The following is a 22059-nucleotide window of genomic DNA, read 5'->3' as shown; positions in this document are numbered from 1 at the left end:
TAATGTTTAGGCCTATCACTCAGCACTATTCAAGACATGATCTCACAGCTAAATAGCACATTAGTTGCACTTACCCAACACCACAAGCAAGAGCACTATATTTCTCTCAGCAACCTGGTTTGCCTAACAGTGTAAGGCCCATTCTAAGTATTGTACAGCTGTATCTACATACCACTGCTGTGCCCTACTTTCTTTTAATATCCAAATGGTGAAAGTCACTCGAACAGAGCATGTTGTCTCGCATGGAGAGAGAGTATGACTCTATAATGCTTGATTTTCCCCTCAAAAGCCAATTTAAATATCTGCTACAAAACGTTAATCCAAGTTTCCAAATCAGAGAAGTAAGGGTCAGTTTTTTAATTTTTTCTGATTTTTTTCCCAGAAGTGAGAAAGTGCTCAACATTTTCAAGGCAATCTGTCAACATTCCACAAGGGCTGATGGTCCTAGTTTTTTGTGTCCCCTAAGTACGCAAGCGCTTTGATGTTTTTTTTCCTGCAAATGTTTGTGTAAGAGGTCCTTCTCTAAATTCCTCCATCGGTTTAATCGTCCAGGGAGTCAGAGAGGGCTTCTCCTCTTTTGAGTGGCAAGCAGGAGCATTGTAGATGAACAGTTGCTGTGTATAAATAAAGTCTTTGTTAACACAAGATAAATACTTAATTTTCCCTCCCTTTGCAATCCCCTATGGGCTAAGATTAAACAGGGCCATTGGCCACTGACGTGATCATTATACTGTCATTTCTGTTTTCACACCTGTCAATCACACTTGGTAATCTCACTAAAGAAATGTAATTTTAAAACCAACAAAGAGTTAGCACACCCCGTTTAAGGGTCATAAACCAAAGTCTGCTATGTAATGTGGGGAGTTATTTCCAATCGTTCAATCTCTTCATAATGTTGATCTGCTGATTCGGAGAAGGCTGGAGAAAAACCCTGCAAACATAAAGGCCATCATGCAGACGCATACACACTCAACCTCCATGAAGATAAACAACACACACACACACATAGTTCCATTCTTGGTCCTTTACAGAGCCACTCGACTGATTCATAGTATTTTGGTAGCTGTTGCTTCCATGTGTGGAGGGGCAATCTGTTTTACATGGAGCAGAGCTTCCTGTTTGTAATTGGAATAATACTCCTATCTGGGGAACATGTGTGTGTGTGAGGAGGACTGGTCTGGACAACTGGCAGAGGGATTGAGTATACTGAGACAGAGACCCAGGCTGCACTAAATGTCCTGCACCTGCAGGACCTAAACATAAAGGACGTGCTTCCTCCAAGGTGAAACTTCACGTTCGGATTCATATCATTTACTGGTTAACTAACAGCAATTTACTATAGCTAATAATCCCCAACCTTGGAGCATTTTTAGGGCAGTATTTGAAAGGTTATAAGTGAATGCTAATTGGACTACAGTTTTTACATTGACTAATATCCCTAATAAAACACTTAAAAAGGAGGCAAAACAACCTGAACTGTGACCTCATTGACCCATACAAGAAAACATTGTGAACAACACCTGTCCTGAGCAGACACCAATACCTCCTCCTCCCCCAGCAAGACAGGAACCCACAGTCCAGACCCAGACGGCTCGTCCCAGCGGTAGCATGGTCATTTACTGTGTGTCCTAGCCTACGCCAAGGCCCTCCCCTCTCGCTCTCTTTCTGGCAGTATATCCCAACTCCCAGCCTCCCAGTCCTGGCTCATAATGACTCACCACTCTGGGCCGGGCCAGGTTGAGCTACAGGTGCGGGTCAGACCAGCGGTGCGATGCCAAAGGGCTGTTACACAAACAGGGGAGCAGGGTGACTGCCTCCACAGGTGGTTCAGACACTCCATATAAGTGATGACCACTGAGCAAAGTACCAGTATACCTGTAGTTCCTTTCAGAACCCAGGAGGAGCTGTTACAGAATCCAGTTCTCTCTAAGTTCTAGCTTGGTCTGTTCCTATGAACTATATTAGGTCATTCTCCCTAATTTGTTGATGACCCATAAGCTTCAAGTAAAACATAATTCTCTCAGCAAGTAACCTCACCTAGCCTTTGATGTGGTCTAGGGCCTTGGTGAAGTTGCCTAGCGTGTGCCTCACTCGCTCTCCTCCCATTCCTGTCTTCCAGGTTTTATACTGGTGAAACTGGAGATATTGCTGTCATGGGGCACCTGTGTTTGAGCCCAGTCCAACGCAGCTGTTTGTCTTCCAAACTGGACAAGGCATTTCTGCTCAGCTTTGCTTAGGGATTCTTTATTAGTGAATATAAAGAACAAGTCATGTTTGTAAATCTAACGACCATACAGTTTTAGCTCATAACGTTAGCATTACAATGAATCTCTTTGTAAATTGGTTTCTATATTTTCCATTCTTTACCATTCCTTTCCTAGCAAAATAATTGAGGTGTTTCCATCAACCTCCTTTTTTTCCGAATCGGGTTGGGATGTTTCTGGGGTTTATATGAATGACCATAAAAGGATTTTTTAACATTTGACTCCTATAGTTTTCTCATGTGATGTTTTAGTGAAAGTGATGTGATTTCACCCTAGTGGGCCTACAGGTCCAAGTGCTTACAGCGGTAAGACTGATGTGAGACAGTGCAACGTGGATGCAGCCCGTTTCTTTCCCCTGTTGCTCAGGAATGAGCTGGCTCGGTAAGGCAACAGGTTTAATGCACATTGTGTATGTCACAGAAGAGCCTGTGGGGCTTGTGAAATGACAGCTCTAAAAATGCGTAGAGAAAGGAAAATAACCCCCCCCCCCCCCTTCCCAGCTCCCTTATGAGCAGAACGAGAGAGAGAAAGATGACTTCACCACCACAGTTTACAGCGCCAGCGAGGACCTGAAACTCAAACCTTGCATCACCCACCCAACTCCCTCCTTGTGGTCTCTTCCTCAGATGACAGAACGGTCCATGTTATGAAACTAGAAGGGGGAGTGGGGAGTACAAGGAAAAGGGGGGGAAACAAAACAGATTACGATTACAGCATAGCGGCAGGGTACAGAGAGAGGGTCAGGGGCCGCAGTGAAGAGTTCCCAGTACAGTGGGATGGATTGGATCCCTTATAAACATTGTGTTTGGAGGCTCGCCCAGAGCATTCTCGCTATACTGCTTCCAATTAAGTGGACAGGCACTCTCTCTTAAGAAAGCTTTTTTTTGTTGTAGCACTCACACACACGGATGCTTCCCTCCTCAAAGTTCATAATTTCTTTGGTTGGTGTGTTTAGGGAAAAAAGAAGGGAAGCGTTGGGTCTGTTTTTCTTTTCCCCCCCCCTCTCTTCCTTCCCCTCCTCGTCCTGCGCCAGTTGCGAGAGAGTGTGAGAGAGAGAGAGAGAGAGAGAGAGAGTGTGATTGAAAGAAGCGTAAGAGTAAGCGTGGAATTCCCTGGTCTTCCCCTCACATCTCTTCCTGCCGTGCGTGGCAGCTCTTCTCGTGGATCTCTGTGGTGTCTCTTCTCCGTGGGATGCATCGTCAGTAAACGGACGGCACCATGCTCCAGCTCAGACCCAGACTCAGTCTCCTACCGCTGCTCTACCTCTGCTTCGTCTTCTTCCCCCTTCCAGCCAGCAACCAGACCGCCAGCCACCGAGGAGGAATGGCAGCAGGGGCAGGAAGGAGAGGAGCTGAGCGCATCAAGGTGCTCTTCACCCCGACCATCTGCAAGGTGCGCTGCACCCAGGGACGCTGCACCAACTTCTGCGAGCAGGGCAATGTGACCACCCTCTACAACAGTGAACAGGGGGGCCGGGCTGCGCTGGGACCGGGCTTCAGAGTCTGTAAGTTCTCTCACTTGTTATTTCTGTTTACCATCTCTCTCTGTAAGCATGTAGTATACTGTATTCTCTCCTAGCCATAAGTAGCCAGAGGACTCAACCCGGGCTTCATTTGCCCCACTGAGACCTCCCACTCTGGGGTCCAGACAGAGTGACATTACGGGTAAGCCACTGGGAATGATGAGCTGGAGGTGTGGTTGTAGCATCACTGTGATTTTAGGTCAGTGGTGGAGACAGGTTTGGGAGAATGGTAAGGGCTAGACCTTAAATGTGGACAGGTTGGAGGAATGAGAGAGTAGCCCCTTGGCTCTGCTGGCCTCCTTTACAGGTATTCACACCGTCTTGAGAGGCGACCATCCAGACGTGCACATATTTACCCAGGCTCAGAGCAACTGCGTTGGGACCATGCTTACATGAGATCCACTTCAAATAGTGTGTGCGTGTGCAAGTGTGTGTGAGAGAGAGAGACAGAAAGATTGTCTCCCTTCCAGCACCTTGAGGAATGTATGACCAAACATCAAGGTTCATGTACTCTTTGATGGATCCATTCTACATGCCAGGGAATCTCTATCTCCTATCAGACTGTGTGTGTGTGTAATGTGTGAGCTTATGACAGTGAATCATTTGTTCTTTGGATGTTCTTTCTGTCTGTTGCCATATTGATAGTGTTGCCATCTGTATGGGTGAGACCGACAGAGGGCTATCCGCTATCCGGTCTCAGACCATCCATGAAACATTATTATGTGTTTTCTTTCAAGATAATGGTCCATATTTCCATAGAAATGACACTGAACAAAAATATAAACTCAACGTGCAACAATTTCAAAGATTTGACTGAGTTACAGTTCATATATGGAAGTCAGTCAATTTAAATTCATTAGCTCCTAATCTATAGTTTTCACATGACTGGGAATACAGCTATGCATCTGTTGGTCACAGATACCTTCAAAGAAAAGTAGGGGCTTGGATCAGAAAACCAGTCATTATCTGGTGTGACCACCATTTGCCTCATGCCGAGCGACACATCTCTATTGCATAGAGTTGATCAGGCTGTTGATTGTGGCCTGTGGAATCCTTGTGACATGGGGCCGTGCATTGTCATGATGAATGGCACGACAATGGGCCTCAGGATCTTGTCACGGTATCTCTGTGCATTCAAATTTCCATCAGTAAAATGCAGTTGTGTTCATTGTCCGTAGCTTATGCCTGCCCATAGCTGTCCGGGTGGCTCGTCTCAGACGATCCCGCAGGTGAAGAAGCTGGATGTGGAGGTCCTGGGCTAGCGTGGCTACACCTGGTCTGAGGTTGGGACATACTGCCAAATTCTCTAAAATGACGTTGGAGGCGGATTATGGTAGAGAAATAAACATTCAATTATCTGGCAACAGCTCTGGTGGAAATTCCTGCAGTCAGCATTCCAATTGCATTCTCCATAAAAATTTGAGACATCTGTGGCCTTGTGTTGTGTGACAAAACTGCACATTTTAGAGTGGCCTTTTATTGTCCCCAGCACCCGTGTAATGATCATGCTGTTTAATCAGCTTCTTGATATGCCACACCTGTCAGGTGGATGGATTATCTTGGCAGAAGAAATGCTCACTAACAGGGATGTAAACTAATTTGTGCACCGAATTTGAGAGAAATTAGCATTTTTTGTGTATAGAAGAATTCTGAGATCTTATTTCAGCTCATGATACATGGGACCAACACTTTACATGTTGTGTTTATATTTTAGTTAATTCCATTTCTGACTTTCCCTTCAGGTCATTTTGACGGAAGTTATTCAAGTGTGGCTCTAGCGACCCACATTGAGACTCTAGGCATGCCAGAGAAGACATGAGGAGAAAAGTTTGAAATGTAGACCAGCTGGATTCAGCTGATTCTCTGTTTGTTATTCCTGAGTGTCAAGAAGATGCACAAGCCAAGTCTCCTACAGTATATCACTGGTCTCAGCATGCAGGTGCACAGAGGAGATATATCATGATGTCTTAAACCACATTTAGGGTTATATTCAATACAGGGTAGTAATAAAGTGGTATTTTTACCACCCTCCCCCTTCTCTATCTCTCTCGCTCTCTCTCTCCATCTTTCTTTATCCATCTCTCTCTCTCTCTTCATTTCTCTCTTTCTCTCTCTCTCTCTTCATTTCTCTCTCTCTCTCACCATCCCTCTCTCTCTTCATTTCTCTCTCTCTTCATTTCTCTCTCTCTCTTCATTTCTCTCTCTCTCTCTCTCTCTCTCTCTCTCTCTCTCTCTCTCTCTCTCTCTCTCTCTCTCTCTCTCTCTCTCTCTCTCACCATCCCTCTCTCTCTCTTCATTTCTCTCTCTCTTCATTTCTCTCTCTCTCTCTCTCTATTCATTTCTCTCTCTCTCTCTCTCTCTCTCTCTCTCTCTCTCTCTCTCTCTCTCTCTCTCTCTCTCTCTCTCTCTCTCTCACCATCCCTCTCTCTCTCTCTCCATCCCTCTCTCTCTCTCTCTTCATTTCTCTCCCTCTCCCTCTCTCTCTCACCATCTCTCTCACCCTTACACCTGTTGTTTCTTCACCCTTCCTCTTGATCTTGTTGCCCAGCTTGTTGTAATCTTGCGGTACTCGTTTCTATAATGCAGTCATTCGGAGTGCGACTTCTTTACACACTCGCTGCCTCCTAGACTGAGACATTAAGGCAGACCGACACAAGACTCCAAATCCGTCCAAGGATTAAGTGGAGATTAGCTCCATTTGTTCAGTAATAAAACTAAACGTCAGTGACCAGACCAACACTGCCTCGTGTCTGGCTAATCAGAGAGATTGTGTGTTTTTGTCTGTGTTTTGATACACCAGCCCAGAGTGATTGTACTTCCTCATAGTTTCTGAACAAGCCTTAGTTTTATGTTCTGAGCCAGAGTGCCTTGACCCTAGACCGGGGGATTTTTAGATGTTTGAGAGTTGAGATGAGAGGAGTTAGTTGCATAATGTTTGGAAATGATGGACGGACGCGACTAGGGCCGTTGCATATGAAGCTAATCACAGCCACGTGTTTCCTGTACTACCATCATGTCCATCAGCGCTGGCTTGTTACCATCATCACATCATTTATATCCAGGCTCCATAACAGCCTCTCTGGTTTATAGGGGGTGGTAAATGAATGCACAAGATGTGTTGCAATGTTTAAGACGACTGCCTTGAAGATGGCTCTTGAATTACCTAGATGATATAATGCGATAAAATGCTACACCCTAATTATTGCCACGAAGAACCATCTGTTTACTTGTGTAACAAATCAAATTGTATTGGTGTAGACTTTACTGTGAAATGCTTACTTGATATTTATTGGAAAGGATCATCACCTTGCACTTTCCTCACCCTGTGAAGTTAATAATAATGTATTTCATCTGTGGCCTAATAAACTGTTTAAAAGTGTGTGTGTGTGCGTGTGTGTGTGCGGGCGTGCGTGTGCGTGTGTGTGTGTGTACCGTCAATATGCATGTGTGTGAGCGTATGTAGTGTGTGGGTAGAATCTAGTGGGTGTGCATAGTGCCAGTGCAAGAGAGTCAGTGCAAAAAAATACAATAAATAATAAAGCGGGTCTGTAACGCTTGTCGTTGGAATGAGGTGAGGACCAAAGCGCAGCGTGGTAAGTGTCCATATTCAATTTAATAACTGGACACTAAGAATACAAAAATAACAACGTGAATGATACAAAACGAAAACGAAACAGTCCCGTATGGTGAAAACACAGACACAGGAAACAACCACCCACAAAACACAAAGGAAAACAGGCTACCTAAATATGGCTCCCAATCAGAGACAACGACTGACACCTGCCTCTGATTGGGAACCATACTAGGCCAAACACATAGAAATATAACCATAGAACAAAACATAGACAAACAACATAGAATGCCCACCCCAACTCACGCCCTGACCAAACTAAAATAAAGACATAACAAAGGAACTAAGGTCAGAACGTGACATTACCCCTCCCCCCAAAGGTGCGGACTCCGACCGCAAAACCTGAACTTATAGGGGAGGGTCTGGGTGGGCATTTACCGCGGTGGCGGCTCTGGAGCGGGACGAGGACCCCACTCCACCATAGTCTCGGCCCACTTCTGTGACACCTTAGGAGCGGCGACCCTCGTCACCGACCCTGGATTGAACACCCTAGTAAAGGGCACCACTGGACTGAAGGGCGGCTCCTGGCTGAAGGGCTGCCCAGGCGGCTCCTGACTGAAGAGCGGCTCAGGCGGCTCCTGACTGAAGGGCGGCTCAGGCGCCTCTGGACTGAAGGGCGGCTCAGGCGCCTCTGGACTGAAGGGCGGCTCAGGCGCCTCTGGACTGAAGGGCGGCTCAGGCGGCTCCTGACAGACGGGCGGCTAAGGCGGCTCCTGACAGACAGGCGGCTCCTGACAGACGGGCGGCTCAGGCGGCTCAGGACAGGCGGGCGGCTTAGGCGGGTCCGGACTGGAGGAACACACAGGAGACTTGGTTCTTAGAACAGGCACAGTACTCACCAGGCTGGAGAGATCTACTGGAGGCCTGGTCCTTGGAAGAGGAACAGGATAGATCGGTCCGTGGAGGCGGACTGGAGATCTCGAACTAAGGACCTGAACAACCCGTCCTGGCTGGATGTAGATTTTAGACCGGCACTTGCGGGATGCAGGCACAGGACGCACTGGGCTGTGCAGACCCACGGGAGACACAGTGCGTAAGGCTGGTGCCATATAACACGGACCGAGGAGACGCACTGGAGACCAGATGCGCTGAGCAGGCTTCATCGCACCTGGCTCGATGCCCACTCTAGCCCGGCCGATATGAGGAGCGGCAATGTAGCGCACCGGGCTATGCGTGCGCACTGGCGACATCGTGCGCTTCTCCGCATAACACGGTGCCTGCCCGGACCACCTCTCTCCACGGTAAGCACGGGGAGTTGGCTCAGGTCTCCTACTTGACTTAGCCACACTCCCCGTGTGCCCCCTCCCAAGAAATTTTTGGGGCTGCCTCTCGGGCTTCCAGCCGCGCTGCCATGCTGCCTCCTCATACCATCGGCTTTGGCTGCCTCCAGCTCTTCCCGGGGCCGGCGATATTCCCCAGCCTGTGTCCAGGGTCCTTCTCCGTCTAGAATCTCCTCCCATGTCCATGAGTCCGGAGATCGCTGCTGCCCGATACCACGCTGCTTGGTCCTTGGTTGGTGGGTGGTTCTGTAACGCTTGTCATTGGAATGAGGTGAGGACCAAAGCGCAGCGTGGTAAGTGTCCATATTCAATTTAATAACTGGACACTAAGAATACAAAAATAACAACATGAATGATACAAAACGAAAACGAAACAGTCCCGTATGGTACAGACACAGGAAACAACCACCCACAAAACACAAAGGAAAACAGGCTACCTAAATATGGCTCCCAATCAGAGACAATGACTGACACCTGCCTCTGATTGGGAACCATACTAGGCCAAACACATAGAAAAATAACCATAGAACAAAACATAGACAAACAACATAGAATGCCCACCCCAACTCACGCCCTGACCAAACTAAAATAAAGACATAACAAAGGAACTAAGGTCAGAACGTGACAGGGTCAGTAACCAGGTTAACCTCCAACCTTTTTATGTGAGTAAAGTACATGTCCGATTAAAAATGCCATGACAGGCCTGATGGAAACTTTTTTCGGTAAACTTTTCAAATGTCGACAAAACAAAATGCGCTAGATGGGATCTTTTTGTGTAGGTAAAATGTATTATGCGAGAAATGTTTGTAGAAATGCTTTTATGTGCATATACTGACATAATAACCATCATATCGAAGTAAACTCGGGAGTCACACGATGACATGTTGTGTGGTCCTCCCACTATGTCGGGAAAGCATGCAGTTTATTAGGCTACAGATTAAATCAATGTATTGTTAATTTAACAGTTTGGTGAAATTGCAAGGTGGTGATCCTTTCCAATCAATATCAAGGGTCTTATTCTGGTGACATGATAATAATGCTTGGCTGCCGTTTGACAAAAAAAATTATCTCGCTCTTTTGTTCGTAGTAATTTCAACATGTAGGTTATACGTGCACTCTAGCCAACAGTGCTCAGATAGCGCTGTTGGCTAGAGCACACGTGCCAATTCCAGAGTGGGCACACTCGCTATATAACGCAACATTCTTTGTGAGAAAACCATTCAGTAGAGTTGAAAATGCGATGGAAACCCATTTAACTTGTATTTTTATTTGGCACATGGGAATTTAACCGCAAAATTTATTTTTATGTGCACTACGTCATCACGTACAGCTTTTGATCTGCAAAAAGTACATTTGATGGGAACATCTCTGGTGGGAATATGTGCATATTGTTTTTATACAGATTTGAGAATATTAGCATTAAAATCTGTCGCCAATTGGATGAAAACCTAGCTAATGTAAATAGTCGGGTAGGCATTTGATTAACTGTTCAGCAGTCTTATGGCTTGGGGGTAGAAACTGTTCAGGGGTTTTTGGTCCCAGATTTGGTGTGCCGGTACCGCTTGCCATGCGGTAGCAGAGAGAACAGTCTATGACTTGTTTGGCTGGAGGCTTTGCCAATTTTTAGGACCTTCCTCTGACACCACCTGGTATAGAGGTCCTGGATGGCAGGGAGTTCGGCCCCGGTGATGTACTGGGCCGTACACACTACCCTCTGTAGCGCCTTGCGGTCAGATGCCGAGCAGTTGCCATACCAAGCGGTGATGCAGCCAGTCAAGATGCTCTCAATGGTGCCGCTGTAGTTCTTTTTGAGGATCTAAGGGCCGATGCTGTCACGAGAATTTTTATCCCAATGTTCTAACTGAACTATTTTATAGCTTTGACCAATTCCCAGAGGTTGTAAGGCTCTGGTTAATGAAGAATTAGACAAAGTCCCAGTCTGCAATAGATCAATACTTTATTCAGAGAGCGCTCTGACCCTCAAATGCAGAGCCAGTCTTTTTATACACATACACACACACAATTTCTTATCATAGGCTACTCCCTGCTTAGACAGGCAGTATTTATCTCACTACCCCCATGCATAGTTATCTCGTCTCACAGTTGCTCCCTGCTTGCATAGCTACAAAATACTACAATGCCCTAGTTATAATTCTAACCAAGCTACACACATCATCAGATTATATTCTTATGATTCTAACACATTTCACACAGTCATACAGTTTTAGGGTGGAATACTTTAGTCATTATCTTAAACATACAAATTCTTCTCTCAGATCCCAAACCTTTTCATCATCCTGAAGGGGAAGAGACATTGTCATGCCCTCTTCACGACTGTGTTGTTGTGTTTGGGTCATGATAGGTCCTTCGTGAACTTGAAGCTCTCGACCTGCTCTACTACAGCTGTGTCGATGTGACTGGGGGGCGCGTTCGGTCCCCCCCCCATTTGCTGTAGTCCACGATAAACTCCTTTATCTTGCTGATATTGAGGGAGAGGTTGTTGTCCTAGCACCACCCTGCCAGGCCCTTGACCTCCTCCCTATAGGCTGTCTCATCGTCGTTGGTGATCAGTCAGGCCTACCACCGTTGTGTCGTCGGCAAACTTAATGATAGTGTTGGGAGTCGTGTGTACTGTAGTCATGTTTCTCAATGTAGACCTATGTCTACAGTCAACTTTGAACATTTCATTAATTCATAATAACCCAGACTTGGTAAGCTTTAAAAATCTGCCAAGCCAGTTGTTTGTTTTCCTATGACCTGAGTAATGCCCCATACAGTACCTTGTATAAACAGGCTCAGGGAAAGTCCCCTCCCCTTTTGTCCGCTTAGCATACGTCTGGTTTATAGGCTTATTCCTAGACCAGGTCATTCAGATGATGTCAGCTCGAACTCAGACTTATGTACAAACAACCCCCCCCCCCCCCCCCCCAAATGCACACAGACCATGTCACTGGCCAGTCACATGTCCAGTGGGGTAGCATGAAACAGACAGACCAGTAACAATGGCTCATTATCCCCTAGCACCATGCATGTAACATTAGACACTACACAGTGCTCAACTGTGTACTAGTGTAAAATATACTTGTTTTGTCTTGCCATACTTACAGTATACAGTGCATTCGGAAGGTATTCAGACCCCTTGCCTTTTTCCACATTTTGTTACGTTACAGACTTATTCTAAAATGGATTAAATCGTTTTTCCCCCTCATCAATCTACACACAATACCCCATAATGACAAAGCAAAAACCGTTTTTTATAAATGTTTGCAAATGTATAAAAAGAAACCAACTGCAACATTACATTTACATAAGTATTCAGATCCTTTACTCAGTACTTTGTTGAAGCACCTTTGGCAGTGATTACAGCCTCGAGTCTTCTTGGGTATAACGCTACAAGCTTGGCACACCTGTATTTGGGGAGTTTCTCCATTCTTCTCTGCAGATCCTCTCAAGCTCTGTCAAGTTGGATGGGGAGCGTTGCAGCACGGCTATTTTCAGGTCTCTCCAGAGATGTTTGATCGGGTTCAAGTCTGGGCTCTGGGCCACTGAAGGACATTCAGAGACTTGTCCCGATGCCACTCCTGTGTTGTCTTGGCTGTGTACTCAGGGTCGTTGTCCTGTTCGAAGGTGAACCTTCGCCCCCAGTCTGAGGTCCTGAGTGCTCTTGAGCAGGTTTTCATCAAGGATCTCTCTGTACTTTGCTCCGTTCATCTTACCCTCGATCCTGACTGGTCTCCCAGTCCCTGTTGCTGAAAAACATCCCCACAGCATGATGCTGCCACCACTATGCTTCACAGTAGGGATGGTGCCAGGTTTCCTCCAGACGTGACACTTGGCCAAAGAGTTCAATCTTGGTAACATCAGACCAGAGAATCTGGTTTCTCATGGTCTGAGAGTCCTTGGCAAACTCCAAGTGGGCTGTCATGCATTTTACTGATGAGTGGCTTCCGTCTGGCCACTCTACCATAAAGGCCTGATTGGTGGAGTGCTACAGAGATGGTTGTCCTTCTGGAAGGTTCTCCCATCTCCACAGAGGAACTCTGGAGCTCTTTCAGAGTGATCATCAGGTTTTTGGTCACCTCCCTGACCAAGGCCCTTCTCCCCCGATTGCTCAGTTTGGCCGGGCGGCCAGCTCTAGGAAGAGTCTTAGTGGTTCCAAACTTCTTCCATTTAAGAATGATGGAGGCCACTGTGTTCTTGGGGACCTTCAATGCTGCAATTATTTGGTACCCTTCGCCAGATCTGGGGCTAATGCTGTCTCGGACCTCTACAGACAATTCCTTCGACCTCATGACTTGGTTTTTGCTCTGACATGGACTGTCAACTGTGGGATCTTATATAGACAGGTGTGTGCCTTTCCAAATCATGTCCAATCAATAGAATTTACCACAGGTGGACTCCAATCAAGTTGTAGAAACATCTCAAGGAAGATCAATGGAAACAGGAGGCACCTGAGCTAAATTTCGCGACTCATAGCGAAGGGTCTGAATACTTATGTAAATAAGGTATTTCTGTTCTTCTAAAAAACTGTTTTTGCTTTGTCATTATTGTGTGTAGATTGATGGTGGGAAAAAAGTAATTTAATCAATTTTACAATAAGGCTGTAATGTAACAAAATGTTGGAAAAGTCAAGGGGTCTGAATACTTTCCGAATACACTGTAGTGTCACTCTCTGGTCCTATTTTCTACGACCCAGTCGATGCCCTCTAGCATGGACTTGTGAAAAATGTCTGTCAGGCAGATGTGGTCAACAGAGCCCAAAATATCTCTGTAAATATCTCAGAGCATATTTGACCGTTCAAAGAGAGACCTAACTTTCCAACTATTCAAAGCGAGGAGGTGCTATGGCAAAGTTGATCTGGGATGGTTTGGATAACTGCCATTATGATTAGTTTTATTGCTGCAGTTGAACCTCATGACCTCATGCTGATTGCTAGTGTAACAGTGTTGCTTTCGTCTCTCTCCTCGCCCCTACCTGGGCTCGAACCAGGGACCCTCTGCACACATCAACAACTGCCTCCCACGAAGCATCATTACCCATCGCTCCACAAAAGCCGCAAAATCAGCTACTTCAAGGTCTCAGAGCGAGTGACTTCACTGATTGAAACATTATTAGCGCGCACCCCGCTAACTAGCTAGCCATTTCACAACGGTTACACTCACCCCCCTTTTGACCTCCTCCTTTTCCGCAGCAACCAGTGATCCGGGTCAACAGCATCAATGTAACAGTGTTGCTTCCGTCCCTCTCCTCGCCCCTACCTGAGCTCAAACCATGGACCCTCTGCACACATCAACACCCTCGAAGCATCGTTACCCATCGCTCCACAAAAGTCGCGGCCGTTGCAGAGCAAGGGGAACAACTACTTCAAGGTCTCGGAGCGAGTGACGTCACCGATTGAAACGCTATTAGCGTGCACCCCGCTAACTAGCTAGCCATTTCACACCGGTTACACTAGCTGCACTGAGGCAAACTAGATGAAACACTACAGTGAGTCTATTTGCAAGTAAGCATTTCATTGTACCGTGTACACTATGCTGTATCCTGTGCATATGATAAATCAGCTTTGATTTCATTTGATTCCAAATGCCAGCTGCTTTGTTTGAATCAAGTTGCATTGCTGGTATTAATAAAGCTTTCTTCTGTATTAATATCCTTCTCAGCCATATTGAGGAGTATTCAGGGTTGTCTTGCTAAAGGTACAGGCCGGGGGTGCATGAGGACATCATGGGTTAAGCATCTCTGTGCAAGCTGTGGAAACTATGGCCAGCTGAACCTTCCTTCTCCTGCATGCAAAGAGGGAGCCCAAATGGCATGTGTCTTTGATTTGCCTCAAAACATTTCCCTGTACACACACACACACACACACTTTTTGATTATTTCCAGGGAGGGCTAATGCTGTCAACCTTGAAGTACATACACACACACACGCCCAGAATGTTTGAGTGATGACACCCGTTTTTAAACCACCCTTTCGAGTGAAATCCTCTAAGGCCTAGCTGCAAAGCCTGGGGACACAGGAAGTGATGTCAGGGGGATCCACTGGTGTCCCTCCATCATTTAGACAGGTATTGTGCCACTAAATACCAATAAAGCAGCTTCTGGTGAAAACCAAAACTCTACATGGTGTGATGACCTGTTGTTCCATACTTGCATGAGAGATGTACTCCATTACCTGGATATGAGTGCAGTGAAAGACATGGGGAACTTCTCTGAGAAGAGAGGGCTAACGTTGTGTGTCTCATGGAGGGCCTGAGGAGAACTGGGCAGCTGCTCAGTGCCTCTCAACAGCTCAGCTGACATCACTGTTTTTCATGGGAGGCACCTGCACCCTTGCCTGGCTACCCATCCACATCGCTCGGGCCAAATGCCACGCCCACTAACGTTTCTTCTCCACGATGAATCTGGTTTGCTTCCTCCCCGACGACTTCTCGAATGCGAACACATTCAAACCGTTCTGATTGGTCCCAGAAACCGATGGGTTGGACCAGAGCTGGTCTACATGAATCAGCACAAACGACTTCTGGGATGGTAGGTTCAGACTCATGTATGGAGCGATTGATAGAGCAGCCAAATTAAATTCAGGATGAGTCGTCAGGCAACTTTCTCTCCCTCTCTCTGTCTTTCTGCTTCTCTCTTTTCCCATTCTGTCCCTCTCTCTGTCTCTCTCCCTCTTTTTCTCTCTCTATCTACCTAATTTCCCCTCTCCCTGTGTAAACTGGTGTGGATGGATCCGTTGCATCTGGAGAGACACACACGTCCGACTCGGAGCAAACAATTAGGTCACCTTCTCAGTTTGCACACTGTACATGACCTCATCACCACGGCTACGCCACAGCAGGGAGTACACACACTGATACACTGCATATGTTCCACACATGATTTCTCCACCGGAAACCTACTCCACACAGCGGAACGCTGCTGCTCTAACCCCGGGGGCCGGACACAGGCTCTCTGCGATAGGAACCTAGAAAACTCCGAAGCCACTGTACTGTAAATTCCTCTTGTAAAAGGCTTTTTCCTGACAAAACCACCAACCTTTTTCCTGTTCCTCACCGTGGCCTCTGGAACAATGGGCGAGAGCATGCCAGAAACTGAGAAAAGAGACCTGTACAGTAGTTACCCCGACGCTGACACGCTCACTGGAGCCCAGAGGACTTCGTATTCAGACGGAAAATCAATTCTGTGCCCCCCCTAGGGAAAGGAAGAACACTAAAAATGATGGATCAGTGTGTACTTTGGACAGCCTTCAGCTGCCGTCGTCTTTCCAAGTTCCGGGAAGGCTCGGGGAAAGGTGAAGGCCTATAATCAGTGTGACTGTCGGGACCTCGTACAGTCCAATAGTTGTGTTTTACAGTATCCTCTCCAAACCACTCTGATGAGAGGAAACAGGTTCAGCTGAACCCTCTTTCTTGATTGCAGGATCATTTGAGTGGTAAAATTACCACAGAACACAAACGCAAAGAGTGTTTAAGAGAGAGCAAGTTTATATTCTACCTAATTAAAATATGGATAGAAAGTCACACAAGCAAGTCCATCAGTACATCCATATTTTTCTTTCTTTCTTTCTTTCTCTCTCTCTCTCTCTCTCTCTCTCTCTCTCTCTCTCTCTCTCTCTCTCTCTCTCTCTCTCTCTCTCTCACCATCTCTCTCTCTCTCTCTCTCTCTCTCTCTCTCTCTCTCTCTCTCTCTCTCTCTCTCTCTCTCTCTCTCTCTCTCACCATCTCTCTCTCTCACCATCTCTCTCTTTCTCTCTCTCTCTCTCTCTCTCTCTCTCTCTCTCTCTCTCACCATCTCTCTCTCTCTCTCTTACCATCTCTCTCTCTCTCTCTCACCATCTCTCTCTCTCTCTCACCATCTCTCTCTCTCTCTCACCATCTCTCTCTCGCTCTCTCTCTCTCTCCATCTCTCTCTCTCTCTCTCTCTCTCTCTCTCTCTCTCTCTCTCTCTCTCTCTCTCTCTCTCTCTCTCTCTCTCTCTCTCTCTCTCTCTCTCTCTCTCTCTCTCTCTGCCTAGCTGCAGTGCTGTTGTAAAGTAATTTCCATGGACTTGGGCATGGGCCAGGGCCAAGCTTTCCAATGTTATTATTATTATGAGCATTAATACAACACAGCCATGTGATATGGAAAGCATGTGCTGGTGGGCATAATAAGCAGAGACATGGTTTTCGTCAGAGTGCTGCTTGTTTTCCATTCATTGTGGTAAAAAAGGGGGACACAATGTAAAGATTGTATTTGTGTGCTCTGTAACCAATCAGTGTTGTTTTGAATGGCATTGTTTACAGTGTGCCCAAACGGTCTATCAATTATCTCTGTCACAAGGACATGTGTTGGAGGTTTTCTCTTGTTGTCTTGGTTGGCTAGGTAGGCGTAAAATTGTTTGACTCTGCCCTTGGTTTTGTAGTCGGATTGTATCTGAATCGTGAGTTTGTGTTGTTACATTTGAACCGCAACAGGGAGGAACTCTTGGCCCTAATGGTACCTGAACCATAGAAATCACTACAGGACATAAAACGAGAGGGTTATAGTTTCTCGAAGCTCCAGAGTTCTATTTCAGTTGTTGATGTCTTGGACTCCGTGTTTCTCCCTCAATCTGGTCACAGTTAACAGAGCCATTCTGTTTGTCTCTCCCCCTCCCTCCCTCCCTCCCTCCTCTGTTTCTCCTCTAGTCCTGTGCCCCATGTTGTGTCAAAATGGAGGGGTCTGCATCCAGAAGGACCGCTGCCTCTGCCCGCCAACCTTCACCGGCAAGTTCTGCCACATCCCCGTGGCCACGCCCTCCACCAATGACATTGAGAAGCCTCCGCGCATCACCTCGGTGCTGGCCAGTCAGCAGCTGCTGACCCAGTCGGAGTACATTCTCCCCCTGCAGAGCCAGCAGCAGAGCCACAGTCAGCCCAGCGGTGGTAAGTGTGACAAGGCCAGCCTCATTTGTGGCAGCGGTGGGATCTGAATGGTGATGAATGAAACACAAGTTGCTCTTAAATTAATACATTAGACACAAATCTTTAAAGCAGAGACCAATGTCTCTAGTGAAGGATCCTCTCCTTGACAGTAAGACTGAGATTCATATCAAATAGAAGAAGGAAGAGCTCTTGAATGAGCACAACAACAGCTAATTCTCTGCATATTGAGGTGTGATTCTGACATGTTGATCAAATACATTTGACAATCATAGCTAACAGCATTTTTCCAAATTTTCAAATGAACCATCATTAATTGCCTAATAATGCATAAAAAAAGTATGCTTTCGTCTGACATTAGTCATCTGTGGTTTGGCTTTGAATGTGCAAAAATGGTCAACTAAGGTTCACACGTCACACAGTTACACACGTCTTTCCTGTAGATGAATTACATTCAAACTGCACCGTGTGTGCTGAGCTAAAGATGACAGTTATACATGACTGTTTTCCCTTGGCCAGGACTCAACACTTAAATTGTACCTCTCAGTGCCAATAGGTAATAAGCCTAGAAACACGGACAGGAATTCCTCTAGGTCTCTGAGACAATCACACATTTCCCATTGTTTTAACATCATTACAATGCGTATGAGAACACTCCGATTCGGCTACTTACGAATACTCTCACTGTCTTGCCAAATGTGAATTTTGGATGTTATGACAGCCAGATGTTTCTGACCAAATTGTATCAGTTGACATACACTCTCAGATGGTGAAGTATATTTGTACAACATGAAGAAAAGAAAAACACTGACGTTTCCCTGCATGGCGGTATTGAGGCCCTGGAAAATGTACGTCATCATATTCGCCAATCACTACTAACTACGCAGTCGGTGAAATCTGAAGCTTTAGCAGTTACCCTGCAGTTAGATGACACTTGTTTTAGGATGCAATATGGTTGGTAATCTTCTGCTGCCTTTAAAGATGTTATCATAAAAATGCAACTCTGAGCGCATGTGTATTTGTCCATGCTCTATAAAGCCCTACGACATCAGTGTGGCTTGTGATCGCTCCGAGGGGGGGGGGGGTTGGTGAAACACAACCAAAAGTTTATGACAGTGAAATCTAAACAATATGCTAAACTCATACTAACAAAAGAAATGTCGGGCTCAATTATGTTGACGCGCTGCTTCCAAAAGTCCACGCTCTGTTCCAGGGCTGGGAGAGTGTTTGGGAGTGGAGATCTGAGTGCTTACGCAACCTCACTGAGGAGACCTACGTTGATAGAGGGGTCTTAGACTTAGCTGGCCTGCCAATAGAGTACCACAGTATGAGTCATAATACCCATAAAGCCTAGCGGTCAAACAAGGAAACAGCAATCAATCAAACAGCAATCATTTTTCCACCATTCATTTTTCCCATAGGGGATTTTAGAAACACTTAAAATAAGGGCTCTGTTTCGTGTATGCTTACCCTGGTGTGACATTTTGATAACAGTGTAAATCTCTCTAGGACAAGGTGACTTTTATCAATATATTCGCCTGTATCTACTCCCCAAAAATGAAATGCTAATTAGCTGCTAATGTGACTATCATAAAGAACTACAAATGCCATGATTATATGGACGAGACTGCCGAATCGAGGCAAAGGTAAGAATCTCTGGATTAACTATCTAATGCTAGCTACATTTAGTAATGAATAAATTGGCAACATTTTTTTTAATTGAGAATTTTGTGAACTGTCTTGTGCAAGTTTTAAATTGACACAATATCTGTCAGCTAGAGGATCAGGTTTGAAGGTAAGACCCAGGTGCAGACAGTGTCGAAGTAACACAAGTTTATTAAATCGAACACGGGCAGGCAAAGGTACAGGACGGCAGGCAGGCTCAGGTCAGGCAGAGGTCGGTAATCCAGAGTAGTGGTGCAAACAAAAAGAAATGAACAAAACGAACTGGCAACAGATAAACAGAGAACACAGGTATAAATATACAGGGGATAATGGGGAAGATGGGTGAGACCTGGAGGGCGGTGGAGACAATCACAAAGACAGGTGAAACAGAACACAGCAGGGGCGTTGGTAAGGCCAAATGGCATGACCAAATACTCGTAGTGATCGCAGGCCATGTTGAAGGCGGTCTTCCACTTGTCCCCTTCCCGTATCCGCACCAGGTGGTAGGTGTTACGTAGATCCAGCTTGGAAAACACGGTGGCCCCCTGGAGCGGCTCGAATGCCGAGGAGATGAGGGGTAGCGGTTCTTCACCGTTATGTCATTGAGACCCCGGTAGTCGATGCATGGGCACAGGGTCTTGTCCTTTTTCTCCACAAAGAAGAACCCTGCGCCGGCAGGAGAAGAAGAAGGTCGGATGAATCCTACAGCTAGGGAGTCCCCAATGTAGGTTTCCATCGCCTTGGTCTCTGATCCCGACAGAGAGTACAGTCATCCCCGGGGTGGAGTCATGCTAGGGTGAAGGTCAATCCCGCAGTCATAAGGTCGGTGCGGCGGAAGCGAAGTGGCCCGGGCCTTGTTGAACACCTCCCGGAGGTCCTGATACTCCGCGGGAATGGCGGAGAGGTCCGTAACGACTTCCGAGCCCTCAGGAAGACATCCCGGGGCAGGTTGTGCTAACTTCAGGCAATGGGCGTGGCAGAACGGGCTCCAGCCCATGATGGCACCAGTAGACCAGTTAATGAGGGGATTGTGTCGCTGGAGCCAGGAGAATCCCAATACCACGGGAGTCTGAGGAGACTTAACGAGCAGGAACTGGATAGCCTCGCTGTGGTTCCCTGCCACACGTAAGTTGTATGGAGTGGTGTTGTGGGTGACCCGGGCTATAGAGCGCCTGTCCAGTGCTCTAACGTCCATGGGAATGGAGAGGGGCTGAGTGGGGATGCCCAGCTCGGAAGCCAGCGTAGAGTCCAAAAAGCTCTCATCGGCCCCAGAGTCGATGGGGACCCGGAGCGATCTCGACTGGTTCCCCCACAGCAAAATCGCATGAAAAGGGGTGCGAATAAGGGAAGAAGAAAAGTTCCCCATATGTCCCACCAGAGTACTCGCTCCTGCCAGTGAGCCTGGTTTTAGTGGACAGGTTGACTCAAATGATGACTCTTGGTTTTGAGCCTGTATAGCCGTTCAGCTGGAGACAACCCAGCTCTGCCTTGTTGCATAGGCTCGGGAAGAGGTGAATCGGCAGTCTTTGGCGACTCTCGGGGGAACTTGGGTAGCCTCGGGTTCTCTCGGCAACGGGGCCGTTGGGGACTTCCGAGATGCCTCGTAGGCGAGGTGGAATTCTTGGACGGGCGAGTGCAATCGAATCTCCTCTCCCTCCTTCGTTCCCGTAGTCGCCCATCAAGCCTGATGGTCAAGGCGATGAGGGAATCGCAATCCGTCTGTAGTTCCCAGGCTGCAAGCTCGTCCTTCAATTCTTCCGATACTCTGTGCAGGAACATGTCGAACAGCACTTCCGTGTTCCAGGCACTTTCCGCTGCCAACGTGCGGAAATCCACCGCATAATCTGCAACACCTCAGGATTCCTGCCGAAGCTGGAGTTCTTCCGGGCAGCCTCTCTCCCGGACAATGGGGCATCAAAAACCTTTTTGACCTCCACCACAAACTCCTCCAGACTGAAGCATATGGCCGGCTGTTGTTCCCATACTGCCGTAGCCCAGGCAAGAGCCCTCCCGGACATCAGCGTGATGAGGTTCGCTATCTTAGAGCGGTCCGAGGGGAAGGAGGAGCGCTGAAGCTCGATGATGAGTGCACACTGAGCGAGAAACGTCCGACAGGTGCCCGGCTCTCCATCGAAGCGTTCCGGGGGAGGTAAGCGAGGTTCCCGGGAAACCTGGGATGACCGGTGAGGCGGCGCTGCTGACAGCTGGGCTACTGAGGAGAGATGTGAGATTACCATCGTGGTAGGCTGTCTCTTCAACGCTTGGGCATGGCGTTCGGCAAAGGTCTGGACCCCTTCCACAAGGCCACAAAGCAACTCCTCATGCCTAGCAATGGTGGCTCCTTGTGAGGAGATGGCGTTGTGAAGCTGGTCCGAGTCTGCTGGGTCAGTCATGGCCAGTTCGTACTATCACGTTTGAAGGTAAGACCCAGGTGTAGACAGTGTCGAAGTAACAAAAGTTTATTAAATCGAACACGGGCAGGCAAAGGCACAGGACGGCAGGCAGGCTCAGGGTCAGGTCAGGCAAAGGTCGGTAATCCAGAGTAGTGGGGCAAAGGTACAGAATGACAGGCAGGCTCATGGTCAGGGCAGGCAGAAAGGTCAAAACCGGGAAAACTAGAAAACCAGGAACTATAGACAAGACAATAGCAAGGGGAAAACCGCTGGTAGGTTTGATGAACAAAACGAACTGGCAACAGACAAACAGAGAACACAGGTATAAATACACAGGGGATAATGGGGAAGATGGGCGACACCGGGAGGAAGGTGGAGACTATCACAAAGACAGGTGAAACAGA

At 47.0% G+C, this 22059-nt stretch overlaps 1 protein-coding gene across 1 annotated transcript in view; it reads left to right on the top strand.

Moving 5' to 3' along the window:
* LOC139549109 (latent-transforming growth factor beta-binding protein 4-like) overlaps positions 1 to 22059 on the top strand; it is an 81915-nt gene that overhangs the window by 18257 nt on the left and 41599 nt on the right. The window contains exons 5-6 of the mRNA XM_071359245.1: positions 3556 to 3768; positions 17364 to 17600. Coding sequence (XP_071215346.1) covers positions 3556 to 3768; positions 17364 to 17600 — 450 coding nt within the window. The remainder of the gene's footprint in view (positions 1 to 3555; positions 3769 to 17363; positions 17601 to 22059) is intronic.

This window comes from Salvelinus alpinus, chromosome 22 (assembly GCF_045679555.1).
Source record: "Salvelinus alpinus chromosome 22, SLU_Salpinus.1, whole genome shotgun sequence".
Lineage (NCBI taxonomy): Eukaryota > Metazoa > Chordata > Actinopteri > Salmoniformes > Salmonidae > Salvelinus > Salvelinus alpinus.
This window is presented reverse-complemented; position numbering and strand designations above follow the sequence as displayed.